The sequence below is a fragment of the Sphaerodactylus townsendi genome, linkage group LG14, assembly GCF_021028975.2.
Source record: "Sphaerodactylus townsendi isolate TG3544 linkage group LG14, MPM_Stown_v2.3, whole genome shotgun sequence".
NCBI classification, from domain to species: Eukaryota; Metazoa; Chordata; class Lepidosauria; order Squamata; family Sphaerodactylidae; genus Sphaerodactylus; species Sphaerodactylus townsendi.
Window position 1 is genome coordinate 8,941,188 of NC_059438.1, and position 22,838 is coordinate 8,964,025.

Consider the following 22,838-nt stretch of genomic DNA (forward strand, 5'->3'; position numbering starts at 1 on the left):
AGTATAGTCCAAATACGCATGAAGGGAGCACATTCTCCCATAAAGCCACTGTATAGTTGCTAGTGTATTCTTAATACTGCGTAATACTTCACTGCAATTACCCATTTTTCCAGTTATTGGTGGCTTTACGACCAGTGGCGTAACTAGGCAAACTGGAGCCCTGGGCAAAACCTGGTGTAACGCGCACCCCCCTGTCCCCTTGTCGCCACGCCTAGTGGTGTATCTAGGCAAACTGGAGTTTGGCGCCCCCCCCCCTCCCCTGGGCAGCCGCCCTCCCCCACTGTGACCAAGCAATGATTTTTTACACCAGGTCGTTTCAAAGTCATCATCACATTATAGAACATGCTCCAACTCACAAATCTGAACACAGCAATAGGCCATGCCACACAGCAGAAATAATTTTTGGAAAACATTTTCAAAATGCTTTCAAAATGTTTTATTACTGCTATGAAAACATTTTATAATATTGTATCCAGTCCCCCCAATTGAGGGAAACAGCATCACTTTCAATGTTATTTAAACTGGGGACCCCAGATTCTCCCTTTAAGGTGGATTTAAAAGGAGAATCTGGCCTCCCTAGTTTAAACAAGTGATGCTGGAATCCACCCCCAAACAGCATCATTTTCAGTGTGTTTAAACTAGGGAGCCCAGATTCTCCTTTTAAATCCACCTTAAAGGGAGAATCTGGGATCACCAGTTTAAACAACATTGAAAGTGATGCTATTTTGGGGTTGATTCTCTCCCACCCTGAAACAGCATCACTTTCAATGTTTAAACTGAGGACCTCAGATTCTCCCTTTAAATTCATGCCTAGTCGGTGGGGGGGGGGGGGGGGGGGTAAAGGAAAATCTGGGGAAATTTGGGAGGTGCCTGCTGTCAGGGGTGCAATTGTTAAGCTAGCAGCACCAAACATTTAGGGTATCTTTAGGAGACTCTCCTAATGATACCACCCAGGTTTGGTGAAGTTTGGTTCAGGGGGTCCAAAGTTATGGACCCTCAAAGTTGTAGCCCCCATCTCCTATTACCTCCCATTGGAAACAATGGGGGATGGGGCACCCCCTTTGGGAGTCCATAGCTTTGGACCCCCTGGACTAAACTTCACAAAACCTGGGTTGTATCAGTAAGAGACACTCCTGATGATACCTCCCAGGTTTGGTGAAGTTTGGTTCAGAGGGTCCAAAGTTATGGATCCTCAAAGGTGTAGCCCCATCTCCTATTAGCTCCCATTAGAAACAATGAGGGATTCCCTTTGGGAATCCATAACTTTGGACTCCCTGAACCAAACCTCACCAAACCTGGGTGATAGCATCAGGAGAGTCTCCTGAAACATCCCTGAAATTTTGGTGCTGCTAGCCTAAAAACTGCGCCCTCTGCAGGCCAAAAACAGAAAAACACTGAAAATACAAAAAATCCCACAAACGAACCTGCAGCTTTTGCGCCCCGCACAAGAGGGTGCCCTGGGCAACTGCCCACTTTGCCCAATGGGAGGAACGCCTTTGTTTACGACTGATATTATCACAGGATTCCAACCTTTCTAATAAGCATCTGGTAGCAATTGTGTGCTGATGAGAAACAGTACAAAGTTCTAAGCCCAAAGCTATGGCGGTTCAGGTTGTAAAGGAAATAGGGAGAAGGTATTGGTAGAAAATAGAAAACTAGATAAACTCTGGACTCTCTGATGGTGCCGCTTCTATTGCTTCCCCCCCCACCCCCAAAGCACATTTACCTAAATATTCTTAGTCTTGGTGTGCAGCATGAGCCTGTTTCACTGCTTGTTGTTCTGCACCTGGAGAATTTTCTATTTTCATTCTGTGTGAAGCAGCTGTTAGGGCCAAAGCAGACGTGACGTCTGCCACGTATCGGGTCTAGTTCCCCTCCAGGTTGCGTTCTCTGATTGTGGTTCTTGCTTCAGTTATAGAACATAAGATCGTAACATAAGAAGAGCCTTGCTGAATGAGAACTGTAATCCATCTAGTTCAACATTCTGTCTCACACAGTGACCAACCAGTTATTCTGTAGGGCCAACCACAGGGCATAAAGGTCAAGGTCTTCCCTTGACGTTACCTCCTGGCACAGGCAGGCAGAGGTTTACTGCCTTTGAATATCAGCGGCTAGTAGCCACCAATGAACTGGTCCTCCCCGCATCTATTTCATCCCCCTTTTAAAGTTGTCTGTGCTTGAGGCCATCACTATCTCCTCTGGCAGTGAATTCCTCATTTTAATAACTTGCATGAAAAAGTATTTCTTTTGTCTTTAATCGACTGCCCATCAATTTCATTGGATGCCCTCATGTTCTAGTACAGTGGTGGCGAACCTTTGGCACTCCAGATGTTATGGACTACAACTCCCATCAGCCCCTTCCAGCATGGCCAATTGGCCATGCTGGCAGGGGCTGATGGGAATTGTAGTCCATAACATCTGGAGTGCCAAAGGTTCGCCACCACGGTTCTAGTATTTGGAAAGAGGAAGGAAAAAGTCCTTTCTATCCAATCTGTCAATCCCATGCATAATTTTGTAAACTTCATCATGTTTCCTCTTAGTTATCTTGTTTCTAAATGAAAAAAGGGAAGACTCTTCAGCGATTCTGGGTTGTCTTCTGCATTATGTCATAACAGCATTGTTTGGTGTGGCGATTTCTTTTCCCCTTCTCCAAATCCCCTTTTGAAATCTACTTTCTGCAGCTCTGCCCTTTCTGCGCTGTCCTTTCTTCTCCCTTCACCTTTTGTTCTAGCTTTTCTCAGCAGATTACTGAAGACCTCTTTCAGTTTTCAAAAAGTATTGTTCCCAGATGAAAACAGCCACTAAGGATTTTTTTTGCAGCGAACCTGTATTTAGCTATCCTTACCAGCTGGATGGTTGCTGAATAATTTGATACTAAAACCTTTCTTTTACCAGATGGACGGCCTCAGTGGGAGGTAGAAGGAAAAATAATTAGGGAAAGGAGTCAAGAGGTGAGATCTCTTTTGAATGGGAAATTTTATTTTTATTTGTCTTTATTTTAATATTTGGACCATGTAACTAGCTTGACAAATGTTACACAGAGTGGGTGTTTGCATTTTTTGGCTAGGCACCTGAAATCTCTTAAGGGAAAATAACAGTGGGTAGTTGGCATTGCTCTTTTAGCAGGCATGCAAATATGTTTATAGAACTTAGCAGCTGGCTTTGAGGAGGGGAGATCCCATTCCTGTTGCCTTCTGCCCACTCCCACCCCCCAAGCCAACAACTTCAAGTCCGTGCTTCACTGAAAAGTGTCAGAGCGTGTACTGGCCTGGTGAATGTTGTGCAGAAAGTAACAAATTATAAATATTGAAGGTGGGTGACAGGGGGCTGAGTTGTCTGGATTGGGGTGGCTGCAGCAGCCTGTATGTAGGTGGTGTGCTGGCCTTAACAGATTTTGTTGTAGCAGGCCAGTCCATGAAGGCACCACCACTTAAAAGGCCCTGCACTGTAGCCTAATAACTCTTACTTCAGAACGCGGTGCATGCTCCTTGCCGGATGGCGGAATATCTGGCAGCTTCTGAGGAAGAAAGTGCTTTCTGAAGTTGCCCCCTTCGCTTTGACATGTGAACTTATTCACTCTTTCATTCAGGCTACAGTTGTTCTTGAAGTTCCTCCGTACCACAACAAAGCAGTTTTGGCTTCTGTCCAGGTGCAGTTCTACATTTGCAATGGCAAGAGGAAAAAAAGCCAGTCTCAGCGTTTTACTTACACACCAAGTAAGGATAATTTCATTCAAGCGTAGCACAAGAAATGATGTTTGTTTGTTTTTCATTTGCTGTGGCCCTTAAATTAGGCTTCACAATGACATTTGGACATACGTATTTTTTGTCAAAGTTTCAGTTGTTCAATTGAATCCTGACCTGATGGGAAAATCAGGGGAAATTATTTTGCCCATTTGGCTGGATGATTGACTACAGTAAAAACTGAAGATACTTCTGGCTGTATCTGCACATACTTCACTCACCTCCTGAGCTTTGGCTGGCTAGGATTATGATTGTAGTATAACTGGTGAAATGAAGGCAGTTCCTTGCATTTTGTCCAGTTTCACATTTGGGTCCAAGCAGTTACAACCTGCAAACTAAGATCTCTTCTCAGAAAATGCTGGATAAATTCCCTTAGCTCCAGTTTTATGAGGGGGGAGATGAGGGGGGAGATGTATATCCAACAGAAGGTCACTGTTGGATATAGCAATAAGTGGAAATGCAGTTAATTTTATTCTACTTTTCTGAATTATTTCCTTACTGCCTCTGATCCATAGGTTCTTTATATGTAACCTGTGTGCATTTGACCTGTGATGAACTTTTGTGAACACAAAAATCTCTTATTTGTAAAACACTTCTCTTTTCCAGTATTCCTTTCACAATATAACACTGTGTTATCTTGTTCACATGTATGGAGCTGTTACTACTTGGAGTGAAAAATTTATAGTCTGCAGAGCTGTGAAATAAACACTTTCTTAGTATGCACAGATGGATCTTTGCAAGCAAAATTTGTTTCCTTACTGTTGATATAGCATGTGTAAATAAACCTAGGATATAACTCTTTGTGGTTGATTAAGAGGCAGAGGTTGGAACGCATGCATTTTAATTTTACCGATTTCCTAACTTCACAGTTGTACTGAAACAAGAGAACAGAGATGAAATTGATTTGACTTCCGTTTCCTCATTGTCCCTGACCCATTGCACTGGTGTTGAAGGACTCCCTTCTCTTCAGACTCAGCTGTCTTCACCTGATTCAGGGCTCTCCCATGAGAGCCTTCTTTCCACGTCACCCAGGAGCCTTGTGTGCCCAGTTCAGCAAGCGTATGCATCCATGGTGTCCTCCACAGTATCCCAGCTGTCACACATCCAAGGCAGAAACCTTAGCCCAGGTGAAGAACATTCTGTTTTGTCTCCAGCTGTAGTCCACCCGTCTTTTCAGGTAACATCGGCACCTTCTGCGAGGCCTTCCTACCAGCCTATGCAATCGAATGCTATGTTTAACGGACAGCCTGGTCTTCCCATGAACTCTGCCAGCCAAGGATTTGACGCGATTTCGTTTCACCAAGACGCAGCAGCTGTACCTCAGTTGATCAACCTTAGCTGCCAATCTCTACCACCCATGCCGTATCATTCTTCAAATCTGGGTTCGGTGTCAACTTCAGCTGTAGCGGGAGGCCATCCTTCATCACACCCTGCTCAACAAAGACAATCTTCGCCTCATCTGACACCGATGGGTTACCATTGTCCAAATCCTCGGCAAAGTTCTGCCACTTCTTCAATGACTCAGTCCCTTGGACAGCCTTCCCCTCAGCTGCAGCAGGTCGCTTACCATTCTTCAAATCCAGGTAACACCTCCTCACCATCCCCCAAATCTTCTCATTCTATGGTCCATTCACCACGATCTGGACCATCTTCTCCACAACTGCAGCCTATGCCTTACCAGACTTCTAACTCAGGACCTGCCTCCTCACCTCCATCTACTGTTAGTCACTCCGGGCAACAGTCACCTCAGGCACATAGTCCAGGTTTGGGAGGAATTGCCGCAACTTCATCCTTGATCCATCGTAATGTTTGTGATGCATCTCCGTTTTCACCAGAGGAGGCAGCGGTTAACGTAAAGCCTGAACCTGAAGATAGAGAGCTGAATTTTCAGACAATAGGGCTGCAAGACATCACCTTAGATGATGGTAAGTATCTTTTGGTGTTTGGAGTCAGAGGTTGAATGGTGTTCTGACTTCGAGGTAGAGGATGCCTTTTAGCAAGCCTAGTCCTTGGCACTTGGCTCCTCAGATACTTACGAACTTTCTTGTTTGCAGCAGTGTTGCGCAGTAAAGGTGCAGCTGGGAAAATACACATTTAGACACTGTTTTGGCATCAAATAATTTAACAGCCGGTTCTGCCGAAGTGGTGCGAACCGGCTGAATCCCACCACTGCTTTAAGGCATATGCAAAGAAGCGCAACAATACAAAATGAAGTTCTTTGGACAGAAGAATTCACACAAATTGCATAAAGAGCAGGAATAGCGTCTTGCTGAGTTTTTTTTTCACACAAGACTCTTCCGGGTGTTTTTGTCAAGAGTAAGGGTGAATTTTCATTTGGGGGAGAGTGGGAGGTGGATTCAAAAAGCGCCTCTAACCTGTTCTTACAAGTAATGGCCCTCTTTCCTCCACATGATATTTAAAAATCACAGTAGGTTATTAGTGGAGTTCCACTGTGATGTCCGCTTCGAGACGTTCTTGTGGGGAAGGAGTGTGTCTTAGTGGTAGAGCTCCTCCTTTTCACGCAGAAGGTCTCAGGTTCAGCCCCCTGCATCTTCTGTGGAAAGGATCAGGTAGAAAGTGATGGGAAAGGCCTTGGCCTGCGCCCCTGCAGAGCCCCTGCCCGTCAGAGTAGACAAGACTGACCTTGGTTGACCAATGCTCTGATTCAGCATAAGGCAGCTTCATGTATTCAAGCAGATAAAATGTAGATTCCAGAGTATCTAACAAAGTCCCAAAATATATGTGGAATCAAACATGTTAAGGCTTTCGTTCATGCGTCCAGATGATTTGATATTTGTCATGAAACCATTTTTTAGCGTAACAGTAGATGCTGCTGTTTTGGTTAACTGACCCGTGATTCTGCCTTATACTGACCCTTAGTTTGACAAGGAGGGTGGTGTTTTCTCTAATTGGCAGCAGCTATCCAGGGTCTCGAGTTGAAACCTTTTCACATCTCCATCACCTGATCCTTTTAGCTGGAGATGCCAGGAATTGAACCTTGGACCTTAGGCATGCAAAGCAGATACTCTAGCACTGACCCACAGCTTCTCCCCTGCCAGTTTAAGAGGTGACGTTATCCTGAAGTTATGTTCAGCATTAGATTGATGGACCTTTTGCTGATCATCTTTCATTTCCTTTTCTGTTGTACCCACCATTGCATAAAGCTGCAGATCAGAAAGCTGAGTGATAGACCTATGCATTTATTCTAGATCAAGCCAATCTCTCTTTTGAAATGGGTTTCTCCGACAAATAGAAAGCTACATTGGAACTAGTCCATCAGCCCTTACCTGAGTTCAGCTCTCTGCTTTGCTCAGTCATGGAGCTTATAGAATGACTTTGTGTCATGGTAGGAGAAGAGTGTTTGCTTCGTAGGGTTGTTCTAAGGGTAAAAAGAGCAAGGGCTGAGCTGTACAGGCATTTGGTCAGTCTCCTGAATCTGTGTTGGCAGAGATATCAAGGAGAGAGAGAAGGCTGCTTGACTGTGACTGTCCTTGGTGGGTCGGGTATGGATTTGCACACATGAACCGCATATGCAGACTGCCAGGGCAGTGATGGAGGAATTGGGTTTTGATGCAATCACTGCAAGAGCATGTAGATTTATAGTACCATTCCAAGCAGGATTGCAGCTTTCTAAATCCATTGATTTTAGTGGGCTTAGGAGTGTCCCACTCTTCTTAGGTTGGAGACCGTTGGTTGCCTTAAAGGTAGACATTGCTGCTGCCAAGCGTCCTCCAGCATCCCTTTGGAAGTAGGCAGAGAGAAGTAAGCATCCCTCTGGAAGTAGGCAGAGAGAAGTAAGACTTCTCTAGTTGTCATCTCCTGCATTGGATGCTAGCGAAACACTGTCTGCTCCCTTCTAGACTCCCAAACAGCTAGAGTGTCACTTGAATACAAGCCTTTGTTCATTCAACAGGTAGCATGTGAACCAGTTATGGGGAAGCAAATTTTCCTACAAGTAAGGGGATAGTTGGAAATTTTCTGCGGCTTCCAGCTTTGTTCATATTTGGGGGGGGGGGGGTGTTGTAAAATGAACACAGAAGTCTTAAATTTAATTAACGGCCCAGGTCTATTGTGTACTTCGCTGATCAGTAAATTAAGTGTGTTGTGCTCAGTTTGTACAACTTCTGTGTGTAACCGATCAGGTCTTGAATGGAAATAACACAGGAGGATATAAACCTACTTTTAACCTCTCATACAGCTTACAGTGCAGCTTGTGAAGTGATCCTTTTTTTCTTTTTTCGAGGCATGTATAATGCTTGTCTTCCTGGTGTCCCCTTGATCACAAACCAGCAACTGCAGCTGGTTTCCCCACAGTACAAGTTAATTATATCTTGGCCTGCTGCTATACTGGAAATTGACATGATACCACTTGCTGGCTGTGTGCAACAAAAGATAGAGCTAAATATATTGTACCGCCAAAGCTTGTATATTTACAGGGACTCATAACATTACTACAGCTGTTAGCCTTTTGCATGCAGATACCGACAAATTATGCAAGAAAAAGCACTGGCCGCAACTATTATCTTTGTTTTCCTTGAGACTAAATTTAACCTCTGAACCTTTTTTTTTTTGCATCTGTGAATCTGTTTACCAAAGCCGCACAGCTCATTACACATCCACACCCACCCACACACCCCAATAATAATCTAATTTTGCAAATGATACATGCGGTCCAGATCTGGCCACAATGCAGAAGCAAGTGTGGTGGCTAATATCAAAAAAGTACAAGAATTTCAAATAAATACCACGGGTCGCTAAAACGACTCAGTAAAGCTAATCTCTGCAGCAGCAAAGCTAGACTGAGGGTGACTCATCAACAGAGTAGACAGCCGTTCTCCCAAAAGGAGTTTGTCTAATTCACACAGGTTGACTTGTGACTTGTGTGTTATAAAATCAAGGTATGCCGGCCATACAAACGGCACCTATCCGTACTGTTAGCAGTGCATATATGCAGATGTGAAATGTTGCCATATATGGTGACTTGGCCTTCTCACTGTGTATGTTACAAACATGCTCGCTGTGTGTATGTTACAAACTTGGGCATTTCCTTTGCTTGAATCCAGAGGGGCTTTTCTTTTCTGAGTGGTATTTAAAGCTTCTTAACTTGGCTTCTTTCCCTTTGTTTTGGAGATCTAATGCACTCAGTTGACTAATGTGTCCTTTCAGTCTAGTATCTTTTCACTGAAGGATGAATTTAATCACCCAGCAACCTTGAGTCCCTTCTGGTAGATAGATGAGGGTTTTAAAATAAACCTTGTCAGCGTGAGTTGGAAAGGGGACAGAAATTACCATGTGGATTAATTCTGAAATGTAGAACTCTTACAATCAGTTTCCCAAAGTGGACCTCAATAAAAATAATTATGTAAATAGCAAAGGGGGAGTGTCTGTGATAACTTCTGGGGGAGGGGGAAACCCCACCAACTCCTGATGATCTCTGCTTCCTACCCTCCTGTTTTCCCATCCTGTATTGGCCCATCCAGGGGAGCGGGGAGGGATCTCAAAGCACAGACAACATTTCTCTGGCAGGTTGCTGCTACTGATAACACAGATTGCCTAACCATGCCAGTGTCGCAAGGCCCCCCGCCATATTTAAACCATCTCCAGCAGGGCCTTTATATCGGTCCCACCTTTGGCACTGCCGGCCCCTCCCGGCCTTAAGATTGAGCGCCACCAACATGGGTTTTTAGATTGTTGGAATTGTTATGCTGCTTACTTAATTTTACGGATTTTAGATGTGTTTTAAGTATTTATTACTGTATACTGTAATTGTGAACCGCCTAGAGCCCTTTGGGGATGAGGTAGTCTAGGAAATCTAAAGTAAGTGAGAGAGGTAGGTAGGTAGGTAGGTAGGCAGGCAGGCAGGCAGGCAGGCAGGCAGGTAGGCAGGTGGTGCAGGCAGGTAGGCAGGTGGCAGGCAGGCAGGCAGGTAGGCAGGTGGCAGGTGCAGGTGGCAGGCAATGGCCGGAGAATCTGCAGTGTAGTGTCATAGGATCTCATTTCATAAGTTTGCTGAAAAATCATTTGTTTAGGTTTGGCGTTTTTAACCCCCACCCAATTTTATTATTATAGAGTTTAGATTTTTCTTCAAGTCTAGGAGTATCTCCAGGTTTGCAGAAACATCTTCCCAATTCACAAGTTTGGCATTAGGAGGTATCCACTTCATTGCTGTCTTTGGGATCCAACCGTTCTCCATGTGAAGGACGTGGCCAGCCACCCTTATTTGGGATTGCTCCTAATTACTTCAGAAGATGATAAAACATCTGAACCACCTCTTCCCTCTGCTGTATGAAGTCTCTCTGGTCTTGGGACAGGTGTTTTACCACTTGAAACCATATTTGTAGAGAGGCGTTATAGCGTAAGAGTTGGAACATTGATATAGCATCAGGCAGATCAGAGGTGAAAGCCCCACTGTCGTAACAATCATTGGATGACCTTGGGCCAGGCACTCCTTCAGCCTGGCCTTCCTCATAGAGCTGTTGTGAAGGTAAAACGGAAGAAGAGAGACCCGTGTATGAGCCTTTGGCAGGAAGGGTGGTATAAAATACTCCAAACACATAAAATAACTAACTCGATCATTGTAAATCTTGCCTGCAAATACACTTCTACTTTTAAAGATCAAAAGGCGAAGCAGTTCATTCCAGCAACTTCATCAAATGTCACTTGCCATCTGTTCTGCTCACAACTATACTCCCTCAAAATAATTTCTAAATGGTCAGCAGGTAATTAAGCAGTCTTGGATTCCAAATCTGCAAGCGCATGCAAGCAGGATTCCCATTTTGCTTTTCTTCCTCTCAAAGCCTGTGGTGTAGAATCACTACCCTTTCTCTGAAAATACATATAACACAACTCCTTGAAAAGTCCAGCACAAATGTGTTCTATTGGTGCCTTTCTTACTGATGCTTCTAGTGTGGTATTTTATCAGGTGAACTGCTTCTGGGGGTTCTTTGAATAAATAAACATTGACTCCTTCCTTCCATGCAAGTAACCATTCTGAGGCTTACTCTAAATGCAGTTATGTTAATCAGCGTACTTCCTAATTATGTGGATTGGGATTGCAGCCAAAATTCTGACTATTGGGGTGCCCTAAGACTTGCTAGTATCTGTGGTAGTTAGGGCTAGAGGAGTGACAGTCAGTTCTCATAGTGTTCGTAAAGGTTTTCAGACTAGGGGGAAAGTGGGATTTAACTCTTCTGGAGAAACAGAAATTGAAAACCAGCGGTGATGCTCCAAAATTTGTCTGCATTATTTATTTTGAGGGATTTATACTCCATCTCTCAACCCTAGACTTCTGGGGTGGATGCCAATGACTCAAATAGCCAGTATAAAAAAAGGATAAGACCAACAACTTCAGAAGAGGTTTTGTAGGATATAAAGTTTTTGGTAAACTATTCATGTCAATGTATTGTCGAAGGCTTTCACGGGTTAGATTCGATAGGGAGTTTGGTTGTATATAGATCTTGTTCGGATTGCTTGTCGTGCATCTGTGGCTGGCATCTTCAAAGGTATATCACAGAGGGAAGTCTGTAACACAGAGACCTCCCGCTGTGATACACCTCTAAAGATTCCCTCTGTGATATACCTCTGCAGATACCAGCCACAGATACAGGCGAAATGTTAGGAACAAGATCTACCAGACCACGGCCACACAGCCCGGAAAACCCACCACAGCCAGTATTCATATCAAATTACAAAATCCAGTAGTAAATTTCACATAGCATTTTATCATGCTGTTCAACCCGTTTATATTCCGTATATCAATTTAAGATAGATATCTGAGACACCAAAGCATGGAATGTATAGATTTGGCAAGAAAATAGTGATTTTCCACTTGCCCACAATTAGAGAGATGGATCAAGTCAGGGGAAATTGCCGGCTGTACGCTGCCAGCTTCCATTGCTACCAGGCGTGGAAGCTCTGCTGAGCCTGAGCCTTTGGAGCTAGGAAAAGTTAATGAATATCTAACAGTTCTCAATGCATTAGGCCTGAAGACCAGAGTATTAATGGGAAGGATGCATAAGTAGAAATGAGGCGGAACTTCCCCAGTGGCAGCTGGTACTCTGTGTGGATGGCTGGGTGGTGGACCCTGTCTTCAGTTTCGCAGGTTGCTCTTGGTTTTTATCCAGCAAGGACTTAAAAATGCCAGCATGTTCTGCCTTTGTGTGGTTGGGCTCTGACTATTTCTGTAAAACAGAACTTGTTTGGGAAAAAATAACCAACTCTGAACAGTTGTTAGTAGCGGTCTTGCTATGTGTTTGGCCAGTTTTAAACATGGACGGCTGATGGCCCTACCTACAGATTCACAAAACTGTCTCATGACATATTCTTTACCAAGGGTGTCAAACTCGCGGCCCTCCAGATGTTCATGAACTACAGTTCCCATCAGTCCCTCCCAACATGAGCATTGGCTATACTGGCAAGGGCTGGTGGGAATTGTAGTTCATGCACATCTGGAGGGCCGCAAGTTTGACACCTGTGCTTTACACTGTAGAGAAACTTGGTCTCCATGTTTTTGTTTACCTTTCTTTAAAAAAAATGCAAATCCTTAAACCTTTAAATTGTTATGTTATTTAACATGAATAAGCGTGTGGTTTTGTTTGTTTTAAAGCTGTCTCCAGAGAGGCTGTATGACAACTGGAAAAACATATTGACCTATATATTTTTTCTCTCTCCCCCCCACCCCACCCCTTCAGTGAATGAGATCATAGGAAGAGACATGTCGCAGATCTCCGTCTCCCATAGTGTGGTGGTGGCTGTTCATCCTCCAAACACATGTCCCACGGCTCTGGAGGCAGGCGTATCGGATGCTGTTCAGTAGCCGCTCAGCTTGTGGCGAAGCAGACCGCTCCGCACTTCCCCTCCAAAGACCGCTTCAACCCTTCCTTAGATTTTACTGTGCTTCCGACTTTGTGGCCTTGATGATTGGGCGCGATGTGGCTGGGTTTTTTTGGAGGGGGTGGGCAGCGGGAGGGGGGATATACTTCGGGGTTGGCAACTGAGCAGTCTAATTCTAGCTTCCTAGGATGCTGTAAACTTTGGCAGAAATGGACACACAGGAGCAACTTTACTCTTGAAAAGTCAACCACCACCATCACCAATGAGCTTTGCTTGTTTTTGTGCATTTAAATAGAATACTTTTATATTAAATGCTTAACGTATGGAGAAATAGGTTTTTTTGCTCTCAATATGCACAGTACTGAATGTGGGGGGGATTTAAAAAAAATACGCATCTTATATGCTGCTTTTTCCTTAGGAGAGATATTAGGATTGTAATATAAATTTGTATACCTTTTTGGGGTCATTTTGGAGAGCCTTTAAGCTTATATTGTTTAAAAACAGAACTTTTTAAAAAAATAAATGAAATCTTCCAGAGGCACAAAAATACCCTGTCATCTTAAGCCAATGCCTTTGGAGTCTTGTGTATAAGATTATTAGCATTTTCTTTGGATTTATAGGAAGCAAAGCCAAATATAGGTCTGTGTTCTTTTGGTGGGCTGAAGAGAGATCATTCCATCATGGAAATATTGGGGTAAAAATGACATTCCAAAATAAAGCTTTTAAACTTCATAGATGACCCCCCCTTGCTAGCACAGGCCGTGTAACTGAAACAGTTTTTCATGTTCAGAACGATTAATAGAAATACTTGTAAGTAGAGAACTAAGATTGGGTGAGCTTATTTAATACCCGCATTTAGAAGTCCTCCTCTATAAGGACCCCGGCTCTTTCCGCACAAATCTGCTAAAACATTTGTAAAACGGTTCTGTTTTCCCTTAGTTTATGGACAGATAAGTGCTTCATGCTTCGCAGCCCCGTGCTGCAGTTCTCTTGAGTTTTTTGTAGTTGAAGATGTGAAGATTCTGCAGGCAAAGTGATGTCACAAATGGCGTCTTAAAGGGACAGCACACAAATGAAGCCTTTTTGAAAACTTTTCAGCCCACAGAATTGCTAGAAAAGGGGATTCATTTAAAACAGTTCTTTAGCTGGAAATGAAAAAAAATCGGGGGGGGGGGGGCGTTTAGAACTGCAAGGAATTCCACCCCAAAACACTTTTCCCCCATCCTGAAAATGTTTTATCTGTGCTGTGCGGAAATGGTCCCCGTTTAATCAGAGTAGTTTTAAGGAAGAGTTATCCCCACTGAAATGTTGTCTTGAGATCCCTCAGGTAGGGTCTTCTTTAACTCCATCCACCTCCTTTTTTGGTGGGTAAACCTGTTAAATCTCTTACGCAAACTTGCTACTTCAAAATATTTTCTTGATGAGACTATGGCAGTTTATTTTTCATATGAGTTGACGTTGTAAAGTCGTATTAGGTGCAGTATATAGTAAAAATGGATGGAACTGATAAATTAATGAAATGTTATTTCAGATTTTGAAAAATTCTCTGGGCTTTTCTGTTATGGACTATGGCAGGGGTATATGGAACCCAAATATTTAATATCAGAGTCGCCACTAGAGAGACTTGATGTGAGAATTTCTGTTGCTCTGTTCATAGGGATGATATTCTAGTGAAAATTAAAGCTGTAAGTTTTGGGCAGCTTAGAATGTGACTTTCTAAATTGTCAAAAATCCTCTTGGTTTTCCATGAGGTAAAAAATGACAGCCTCCTCCCCTTTATGAATTGCATTTCCACCAAAGTCTTAAGTGCATCTGAGTTTTTGATTCCCTAGTCAAAGTGATCCATATCTAAAATGGCCCTTTTCTCATATTGTGTCAGCATTTTTTACAGTTGAAACAGACTGAAATATCTGTCTTAGGGAGACCATCTAGGACATAGGTGTCAAACTTACGGCCCTCCAGATGTTATGGACTACAGTTCCCGTCATCCCCTGCCAGCATGATGCTAGCAGGGGATGATGGGAACTGTAGTCCATAACATCTGGAGGGCCGTGAGTTTGACACCTGTGATCTAGGAAATCTATGAGTAGGAAGCCACAAGTGCAGGGGCGTACCGCCCACAGGGAGGTGGGGACAAATGTCCCTGGGCGCAATGCCCCCCAATCATCCCCACCCCCTCCTCCTGAGCTGGGTCAGTGTGGGGGAGAAGGGGGGGTGGGGGCGATTTTGCATGAGGCAGCCCCACCCCCGAGCAAAGGGGAGACCCCCGGAGGAGGTTTGTCCCCCGGGCCCCATTTCCCCCGATACGCCTCTGCACAAGTGTCTAACAGTTTCTTCTACTCCTGTGAAGTGGTCTGCATCAGTGCTTGCATTAAAGGACCACCGAGAAATAGAAGGCTAAGCAGCGTATCTGCAGGCCGATGTGGCTCATGGGCTGCCAGGTGGCTGCCACTTGGTTATACATCAAGCACAATACTTACACATTTGTCCCTCTGTACCTTTGAACGTAAAAACATTGATAATACAGCCTTGTGTTATTTTAGAAACAGGAAACCAAATACAGAATTGTATGAAGTATCTACACATTTCGGATGGAGAACAGGAGGCTGCTTTCAGAGGAAAATGCTATCTTGAATATCTTAACCTAGTAGACATCTCATTTGCGTGGCTTACACCTTTTGGAGTTGTCTGTCCCTGTTGGTAGATCCACTTTCTGTTAGCTTCCAAGATGCATAATATTACCATTCATTAGGGGCGCCCTGCATTGCTGTTAATTGAAATCAAAGGAGGGTCGGGGTGATTCTGTTCTCAAGAGAAGAGAGGCGGTGCTTTTGTAAGTAAATCTGGGTTCTGTTTTGCTGACCATTTTATAAAAACCATTAAAAAAAACCCCTGGAATATGGCTTGTTACATTTTGTAGCATTTCACTCCTTGAACTATAGTACAAGCCTTGTATGGTGACTATTCCAGTTTTTGCACGGAGATTTCAGGTTTCTGAGTTTTTTGTACTCTGTGGGATTTTCTGCTCCTTGGCAGATAGGGAAGTAGAGCATTTTTTCCCTCTAAGTCATCCTGCGTACTTTTGAATCTATGTTGTACCTAAAATGTGGGAACCCAAATAAATCCCGACTTTCTATGCACTAAATGGCCAGTCCACCAAGTTCAGCAAGATCACAACCTCTCTCTGGGCACTTTTGCACATGCAGAATAGTGCACTTTCAATCCACTTTCAGTGCACCTTGCAGGTGGATTTTACTGTGCAAAATAGCAAAATCCACTCGCAAACAATTGTGAAAGTGGATTGAAAATGCATTATTCTGCATGTGCGGAAGTGCCCTAAGTTTCAGCAAGGCTGCTCCAGGCATACCTTGCAAGCTGTCTGAGACACAAGGAGGTTTTGTGGCTACGGAGTTGGTGGAATGCTCATGAATCTTCTGATGCCTTTTCAAATACCTTGATGCCTGTAGAAGTAGAAATGCTTTCCTATTTAAAACAAATATAGATTTCGGTACTAAAAATGTATTTTGCCTTGTAAAAGCTTCAGTACAAGGGTCTTAATTTTATTGCTTGTGTGATGTTATAGGTAAGACTGATCTTGTGAAATGTAGTGGATATTAAAAGCACACTATCTCCATTGGACTATGCAAATTTACATTTTTTTTTTCAGTAGCAGCCTTAGACAGGCACTCTGGAATCTCCTTCGCTAGCTTCCCCCCACCACCTCAAAGTGTACAACTGCTTTCAGTGCTGGCGTCCAAATCTTTAATATACCAGGGAAAGCGCTAATGAAAAAAACTCTTTTACAGAAAAAGTTGAGATTTGTACATCAAATTGTGGGGCGGGGGGAGTACGTGGCCCGTTTGATATGGGCTGACGAAGTAGTTTTGTTTTTACCAAAGTTTCACCACAATCAGGCACTCATAATAAACTCTTCATTGTAGAAATGGAACTGCCATCATTTTTAAAACCAAAGATTAAAGAAGGGGGGGGGGGGCGCGATGACACATTTTGTTAGGATGCAAACAGTGCTTTGAAAACTCTATTTTTGATACACAGAATGAATGTCATTCCTTATAGGTTTGGAGATTGTTCAAAATTGACGTTTTGTATTTAACAATGCAGGACAATAATGATTTAAGACTAAAGGTTACATTCTAGATGTTTACAGAGCCTTGTATTGTAATTTTAATGTACATTTCATGTATTAAACCTTTTGTAAGTTATGATTGCAGTGCTACATGCAGAAATACAAAGGGAAGAACTTGCATTTTAGGCTCTTGAATCATAGTGTTGAAATAAAGAAAAAAAATGCCTAACAATGTCTCGCGCCTTCAAAGTTTATATGCAGTTGTGGTTTATACTCTGGTATTTTCTGTGTGTGCAGTGAGCGGGGAACTCTCGTGCGTGTGCGTACGGACATCAATATTTGTCCCAGAACATGACCTTATTTGTATGATGCTGGCTAGTAATCAATGATGTCCCTTCATCAACAACACTGCCTTGAGAAATGGCAGGAGATCTTGGGGGTGGTGCCTGGGAAAGGTGCAGTTTGGAAAGGAAGTGATGTCATTTCGAGGTGTTGCTATAGGGAGTCTTCCCTAATCCCTGCACTCTTTAGCATAGGGGCTAGGGGAGATCCCTAGACCATCACTATGTGGAAGTAATTTTCCCTCCTCCGCATTATCAATTCTAGAGTGGGAAATTGGTGCTGAGGGCTGGTAATTTTCTCCCTGGGGTGGGTAAAGGGGAGACCTTGTGGGAACTGCTATGCTTCTCTGTGGCTAGAACAATATTTTAAAAGACCGAGAAGGCCCTGAACATACAGCTAGCTTCCAGACAGCTTTGCCCATGGTTGTAAGAACTCAAAAAGCAAATTTTGTAATAGCCTTTGGAAAGTTGGTCCACGTTGACCTCACATCGCCAATTGTAGCAGCCGTCTTGGCACACGGAGAGCTTGAGGGAAGTCAAGATTAGTTGACTCTTCTGTCCAAGCTGCAATTTACATATAAATTATATCATTGCTTATATACATATCTGAGAGCCGGTGCGATGTTGTAATTTGTCAGAGCAGGACCTGGGAAACTCAGGTTCAGATCCCTGCTCATGCCACAGAAGCTTGCTGAGTGACCGTGACCATAAGGATTTAAAATGTGTGTGTGTTTCTTTAAAAGGAGGGATGTGTTGTAGAAGGAGGCAGGGAGTGAGGGGGATGAGAGAGCAAGATGATTGGTTGTCACTAGAGTGTGCTGTGAAGAGTCTGCTGAACTGAGAGAGAGAAGTGGGCTTGATATTAACAGTCTCATGTTATGCGAAGTGTAGAACTGCCCAAAGAAAGAGGTAGAAACATTCAGAGACTAGAAATGGAGTCAAATTCTAATAGGGTCTCAGAGATGTAAAGGAGTGACTGGTAATTTCCTCAGACCCATATAGCCCGTCGAGACTGCTTTAAAGCTCAGGCACACTACTTTAGGGGGAAATTAAAAGGTTTGGAATTAAATTCCTGGTGGCAGCAGACTATACAGGGAAAGGAAGGAAAGGAACAAAGAAACATTATTTTGGGCACATATTTATTTGCAAAGGAATAACCTTGGACCAGTTGCACACTTTCAATCCTGACTGGCTAGCATTTTATGGGAGTCCTCCAAAGAATACCAGGGTCATGAGGTGGAGGCGGACAATGGCAGACTGCTTCTGAATGCCTCTTGCCTTGAAAACCATAACTGTGATTTAACAGCACATATTCGCACTACTACGAAAAAGGCATCCATTTTGTTCTCCATCCAAAATCCACTAGCATAGAAAGGAACAGATGTCTTTTCCCTACTAGTGCAAATCTTGACAGTGTGCACACTAGTAGGAAAAGACATCTGTTTCATTCTACGCTAGTGGATTTTGGATGGAGAACAAAATGGATGCCTTTTTCGTACTGGTGCGAATCTTATCCTTGGACTCTGGTACGGTTTTCACTGGTCACTGGTTGGTGGTTGTTAATTCTGCTCAGCTTGGGACTGGGGTGTCAGTGACTCGCGGTGTAGCATCTCACAGTCAGAGTAGTAGACTGGTGCTGATAAGAGCTTTACTGCATGAGGGAACTGGTCTTAGCGGTGGTTCTGACCATCTTCTCTTCAGCTGCAGAACATAGAAGAAAGTAAAGAGTTTCATTCTTCCTACACAATCCGTTATGAGGAGTGTGTTTCATGGTAGGGCACCAGCGTGGTTTAGTGGTTAAGAGCAGGTGGATTCTAATCTGGAGAACTGGGTTTGATTCCCCACTTCTCCACCTAAGTGGCAGAGGCTTATCTGGTGAACCAGATGTGTTTCCTCATTCCTGGGTGACCTTGGGCTACTCACAGTTCTCTCAGAACTCTCTCAGCCCCACATACCTCACAAGGTGTCTGTTGTGGGGAGAGGAAGGGAAAGGAGCTTGTAAGCCACCTTTGAGTCTCCTCACAGGAGAGAAAGGGGGGGGGATATAAATCCAAACTCTTCTTCTTCTTTGCTATGCTGAAGGTCTTGAGTTCAGTCCTTGGTGGTTCTGTTTTAAAAGGCAGCCTGCCTGGAATTTCTACCTGACGCTTTGATGGAGTCACACTGGGCAAGACAGGCTTAGTCTGTGGCAGCTCCTTTACGTCTGCAGTGGTTCAAGTTATAAGCACTAAGACTGGACAACAGGCCATTGCAACTGAGGTTTTTAGCTCTAGGTAGGAGGATTCCACTTGGATAGCATTGTGGTCGGGCTACCCCCAGCTGGGTGAGGCAAGGACCGGGATCCGAAGCACATGACTAGTGAGAGCACTGACCAATTTAGGATTAGTCCCGTTGACAGACTCCTGGCCTTTATGAGTGGCCCTCATGTTATAAATAGGGGAGAGGGGTGGGACTGCCAGTGACTTCATATTGAACAGGGATGTCTGAGGCTGTCTAAATATAGCTCGGAGGCTTGAATCCCGCTCTGTAATCGTGCCATCTAATTAAGAGGTAATTAGAGTCTAATGCCGGGACTCCAGATGCATTGGCATGAGGAGAACTTGTTGATTTGGGGCACCTTTTTCTCCGCATGCGTCCAGCTGGTACTTTTGTGTTGCTTGCAGAACGGGACTGTCTCCAACCAAGGCTCAAAGCGCTGCCGTGTCACACGGGGCAATTAGTCCCATAATTTATCGGAGGTGTCGTCACCTCAGGCTGAAGAGCTGCCACCAAATCGCTTTGCCCTTCAAGTCCTAACTAGGCAGAGAAATGAAATAGGGTGGGGTTTTTTGGCAAGCAGCCTCTCCAGCTGTAGACTGGATGGGGGTGCAGAGTTAGGTGGCCCCCCTCGAGTTAACATTCCAGGCTCATTTATCAGGGCAGATACCAGTTTTCAGTCACAACACACGGATCCATTTCAGAGCAGGCAAAAACTGGTTTCACTCATTTCTCCTGTTGTCGTTGTAACTCTGGGGGGAAAACAGTTAAAAGATTGCCAGAGGGCCTTTCCCCACTTACCGTAAGCCCCGCGCTACTTGAGGAGAGTAGCGCAGGGTTCCTCCTCCCTCCCCACGGCAGGGGCGGCCACAGCGCAGCCGCCCCGACGCTGCCGCTGTCGCGCCCCCTTAGCGCGCGGCATCCCAGGCTCTCTTCCGAACGGCGCCTTTTGACGACCCCGCACAGAGCGCGGGGTCGTGGGGACGCCTGGGCGCGCGCCTGGGATGCCGCGCGCTGAGAGCAGCGTGCGGCATAGGGGGGATGGAAGGGAGTGGGGAAAGGCCCAGGGATTCTTAGCTTTTGCACTAAATTACCATTCCCAGCATGTTTATGGGAGGGGGTCCTCTGATGGTTAAACTAGTGTAGAATGGGTGTGTATGTGTAGTGTGTGCATTTTCTGCTCTTTAAAGTGTGCCATGGTTGCCCTGTGCCTGTGATTACCAGCCCACTAGTGGAAGCCCAGTGCCCTGAGCATCTGCTGGGAGTCCTAATGGGTGTGTGAATCAGAAAAAATATCTCCATTGGAGTCTCCTGGACTGCAATACAAGTGCCTACCGAAAAGGTGAATTGTGAAGTGCTCTGAACGCTCTTGAAAATGCTTAGTGTTACTAAAAGGATACTCAGCCAGGTTCTGGAAATCCTTTCTGAGCATCCTGTTTCAAGCCTTGCTGTTTATCTCATTTAAGAGCTGTTGTGAACATCGTATCATTTGCTTGCTGCCCTGGATTGAGGGTTTACGTTTCCTTGAGTGATTGGTTAGGGCCTCTTTTGGAATGCCCTCTGAACTTACGCAGGAGGGCTGTTTCTTGTCTTTTCTGTAGTCACCTTCCTCTCAAAGCCCAGCTACTTCCTCAGGAACAGTGAAGTTCCTGTGTTACTACCTCTTGGGGGGGGGGGGGACGGGACAAACTTTAGGTCATGCGACTTAAACTTCCTGGCTTTTACTAGAGATGGGGGTGTAGTTATCAGCCCTTTCCCCACTTACCGTTTGCTGCGCACTACTCTCCCCAAATAGTGCGGGGTCCAGCGGCGCTCCCCACAAGTCCGGGCGGCGACAACGCAGCCGCCCCGACTCTGCCGCTCTCGCGTCCCCTCAGCACACGTCATTTCTGGCGCTGAAGAAACGGCACCTTCTGACTGCCCCGCGCAGGCAGTGGGGAACATGACCCCACGGCAGAAATCATGCGCGCTGAGAGTAGCGCGCCACAAACGATAAGTGAGGAAAGGGCCATCATGTTTTTTATTTGCTTCATTTGTATCCCGCCTTTCTTCCCAACAGGGACACAAAACTGCTTACATTGTTTTCCGTGTGGTGTAGAGCAGCAGACTCTAATTTAAATTGCTGGGTTTGATCCCCCACTACTTCGCATGATCTCTGCTGGGCCACCTTGGGCCAGGCACAGTTCTCTCAGAACTCTCTCCGCCCACGCAGAGGCAGACAATGGCAAAACCACCTCTGAACACCTCTTGCCTTGAAAACTGCTGCGTCACTGTAAGTCAGCCGACAGCACACGCTCACTTTTTATTCTTGCAACATTGAGTTATTGACCCAACAACCACACCACACTCACGGCTGGGGTAAATTACTTGGCCATGGCCAACCGATTATTGCGCAGTAAGACGCGTGAGGCTCAGCATGGGATTTTGATCTGATTTGTAACACTGGGCAGCCCCTCCTCAGGGGTTCCTCCTGAGCAAGATGCTCTTCCCGCCACCCTGATGGCTGAGCGGATGCCTTGCCACTGCCGCGGGGTTCCACTGGTCAGTCGGCCTCTTACTGTAGCTTTGCTGTGATGCTTATCTGTGCGGTGTGGTCCTTATTGCAGGGAAGGAGGCATGGTATAAATGGAGTAAATAAATGAGTCCTGAAGGCCAATACCGTCAGATGCTGGAGCACGGAAGTCCCCTACACAATGTTACAAACTGGGCAAGAACTCTCAGAAAACGATGAACCCCGCCTGCCAAACAAGCTCATAAAAGCTAATCTAGTTGTGTGCGGTTCCATGGAGAGTTCGCCGGCCATACTTTCTCTGAAGATCGCTTTACATTCTCCTTTTATTATTCCTTTGCAAAAACCGTAAAAGCTGTAAATTCAAAAGGTAGATAACTCAAGACACAGCAATTAGCATAATGGATTTTTGTCTCTGTTTTATAGCAGAGAGCTATTAAGGTTTGGTGCCTCCCTTTCTCTGTATAATGTAGGCCTTTTGGTCCTGCGGATTCTCAAAGCTGTCTCCTCTCCTTCCCCCTACACGAATGCGCAGACAAACACACGCAGCAGTGGCAGAATGGAAAGATTGCGAAGCCGTATCCTGGGAGCCTGGTCTATCTTCAAATCCCCTCAATCCTTGACTAGCGTTCATGGAGAGAGATCAAAAGCGGAGCTTCTTTCGGGACTGATGGGTTGGGTTGCTGTATTTTTCTGCACCCGAGTCAGTCTCATCTCCTGATGATACTATCGTAAGTTAGTACATCCTGGAAATCAAAAGGGCAAGAAACAAAGTTCCAGATTTATGTTCCCAGCTGGAAAGTAGGGATGTAAACTAGACCATCTGGTGAGAACACGGTGCATGAGAAAGCTCAGTGTGGTATTTTGTTTTGAGTATGGCACTGAGGGACTCCACGTTTGAATCTCCTCTTTGCCATGAGGTTTGCTGGGTGACTTTAGACCAATTACTTTCTCTCAGTAATCTCCCACCTCCCTGCGCAGTGATTATGAGGTAAAATGGATGGGGAAATGATGGTGTAAAATGCTTTGGGAGCCCACTGGAAAGCATATTCTGCATTGGTTAGACCTCT

At 44.8% G+C, this 22,838-nt stretch overlaps 1 protein-coding gene across 1 annotated transcript in view; it reads left to right on the forward strand.

The window, feature by feature from the left end:
• The window catches only part of NFATC3 (nuclear factor of activated T cells 3), a 61,530-nt gene extending 44,639 nt beyond the window's left edge, over window positions 1-16,891 (forward strand). Inside the window, exons 7-11 of the mRNA XM_048515630.1 lie at window positions 2,896-2,951; window positions 3,590-3,716; window positions 4,613-5,668; window positions 12,434-14,514; window positions 14,623-16,891. Coding sequence (XP_048371587.1) covers window positions 2,896-2,951; window positions 3,590-3,716; window positions 4,613-5,668; window positions 12,434-12,558 — 1,364 coding nt within the window. The 3' untranslated portion in view covers window positions 12,559-14,514; window positions 14,623-16,891. The remainder of the gene's footprint in view (window positions 1-2,895; window positions 2,952-3,589; window positions 3,717-4,612; window positions 5,669-12,433; window positions 14,515-14,622) is intronic.
• Window positions 16,892-22,838: the final 5,947 nt, after the last annotated feature.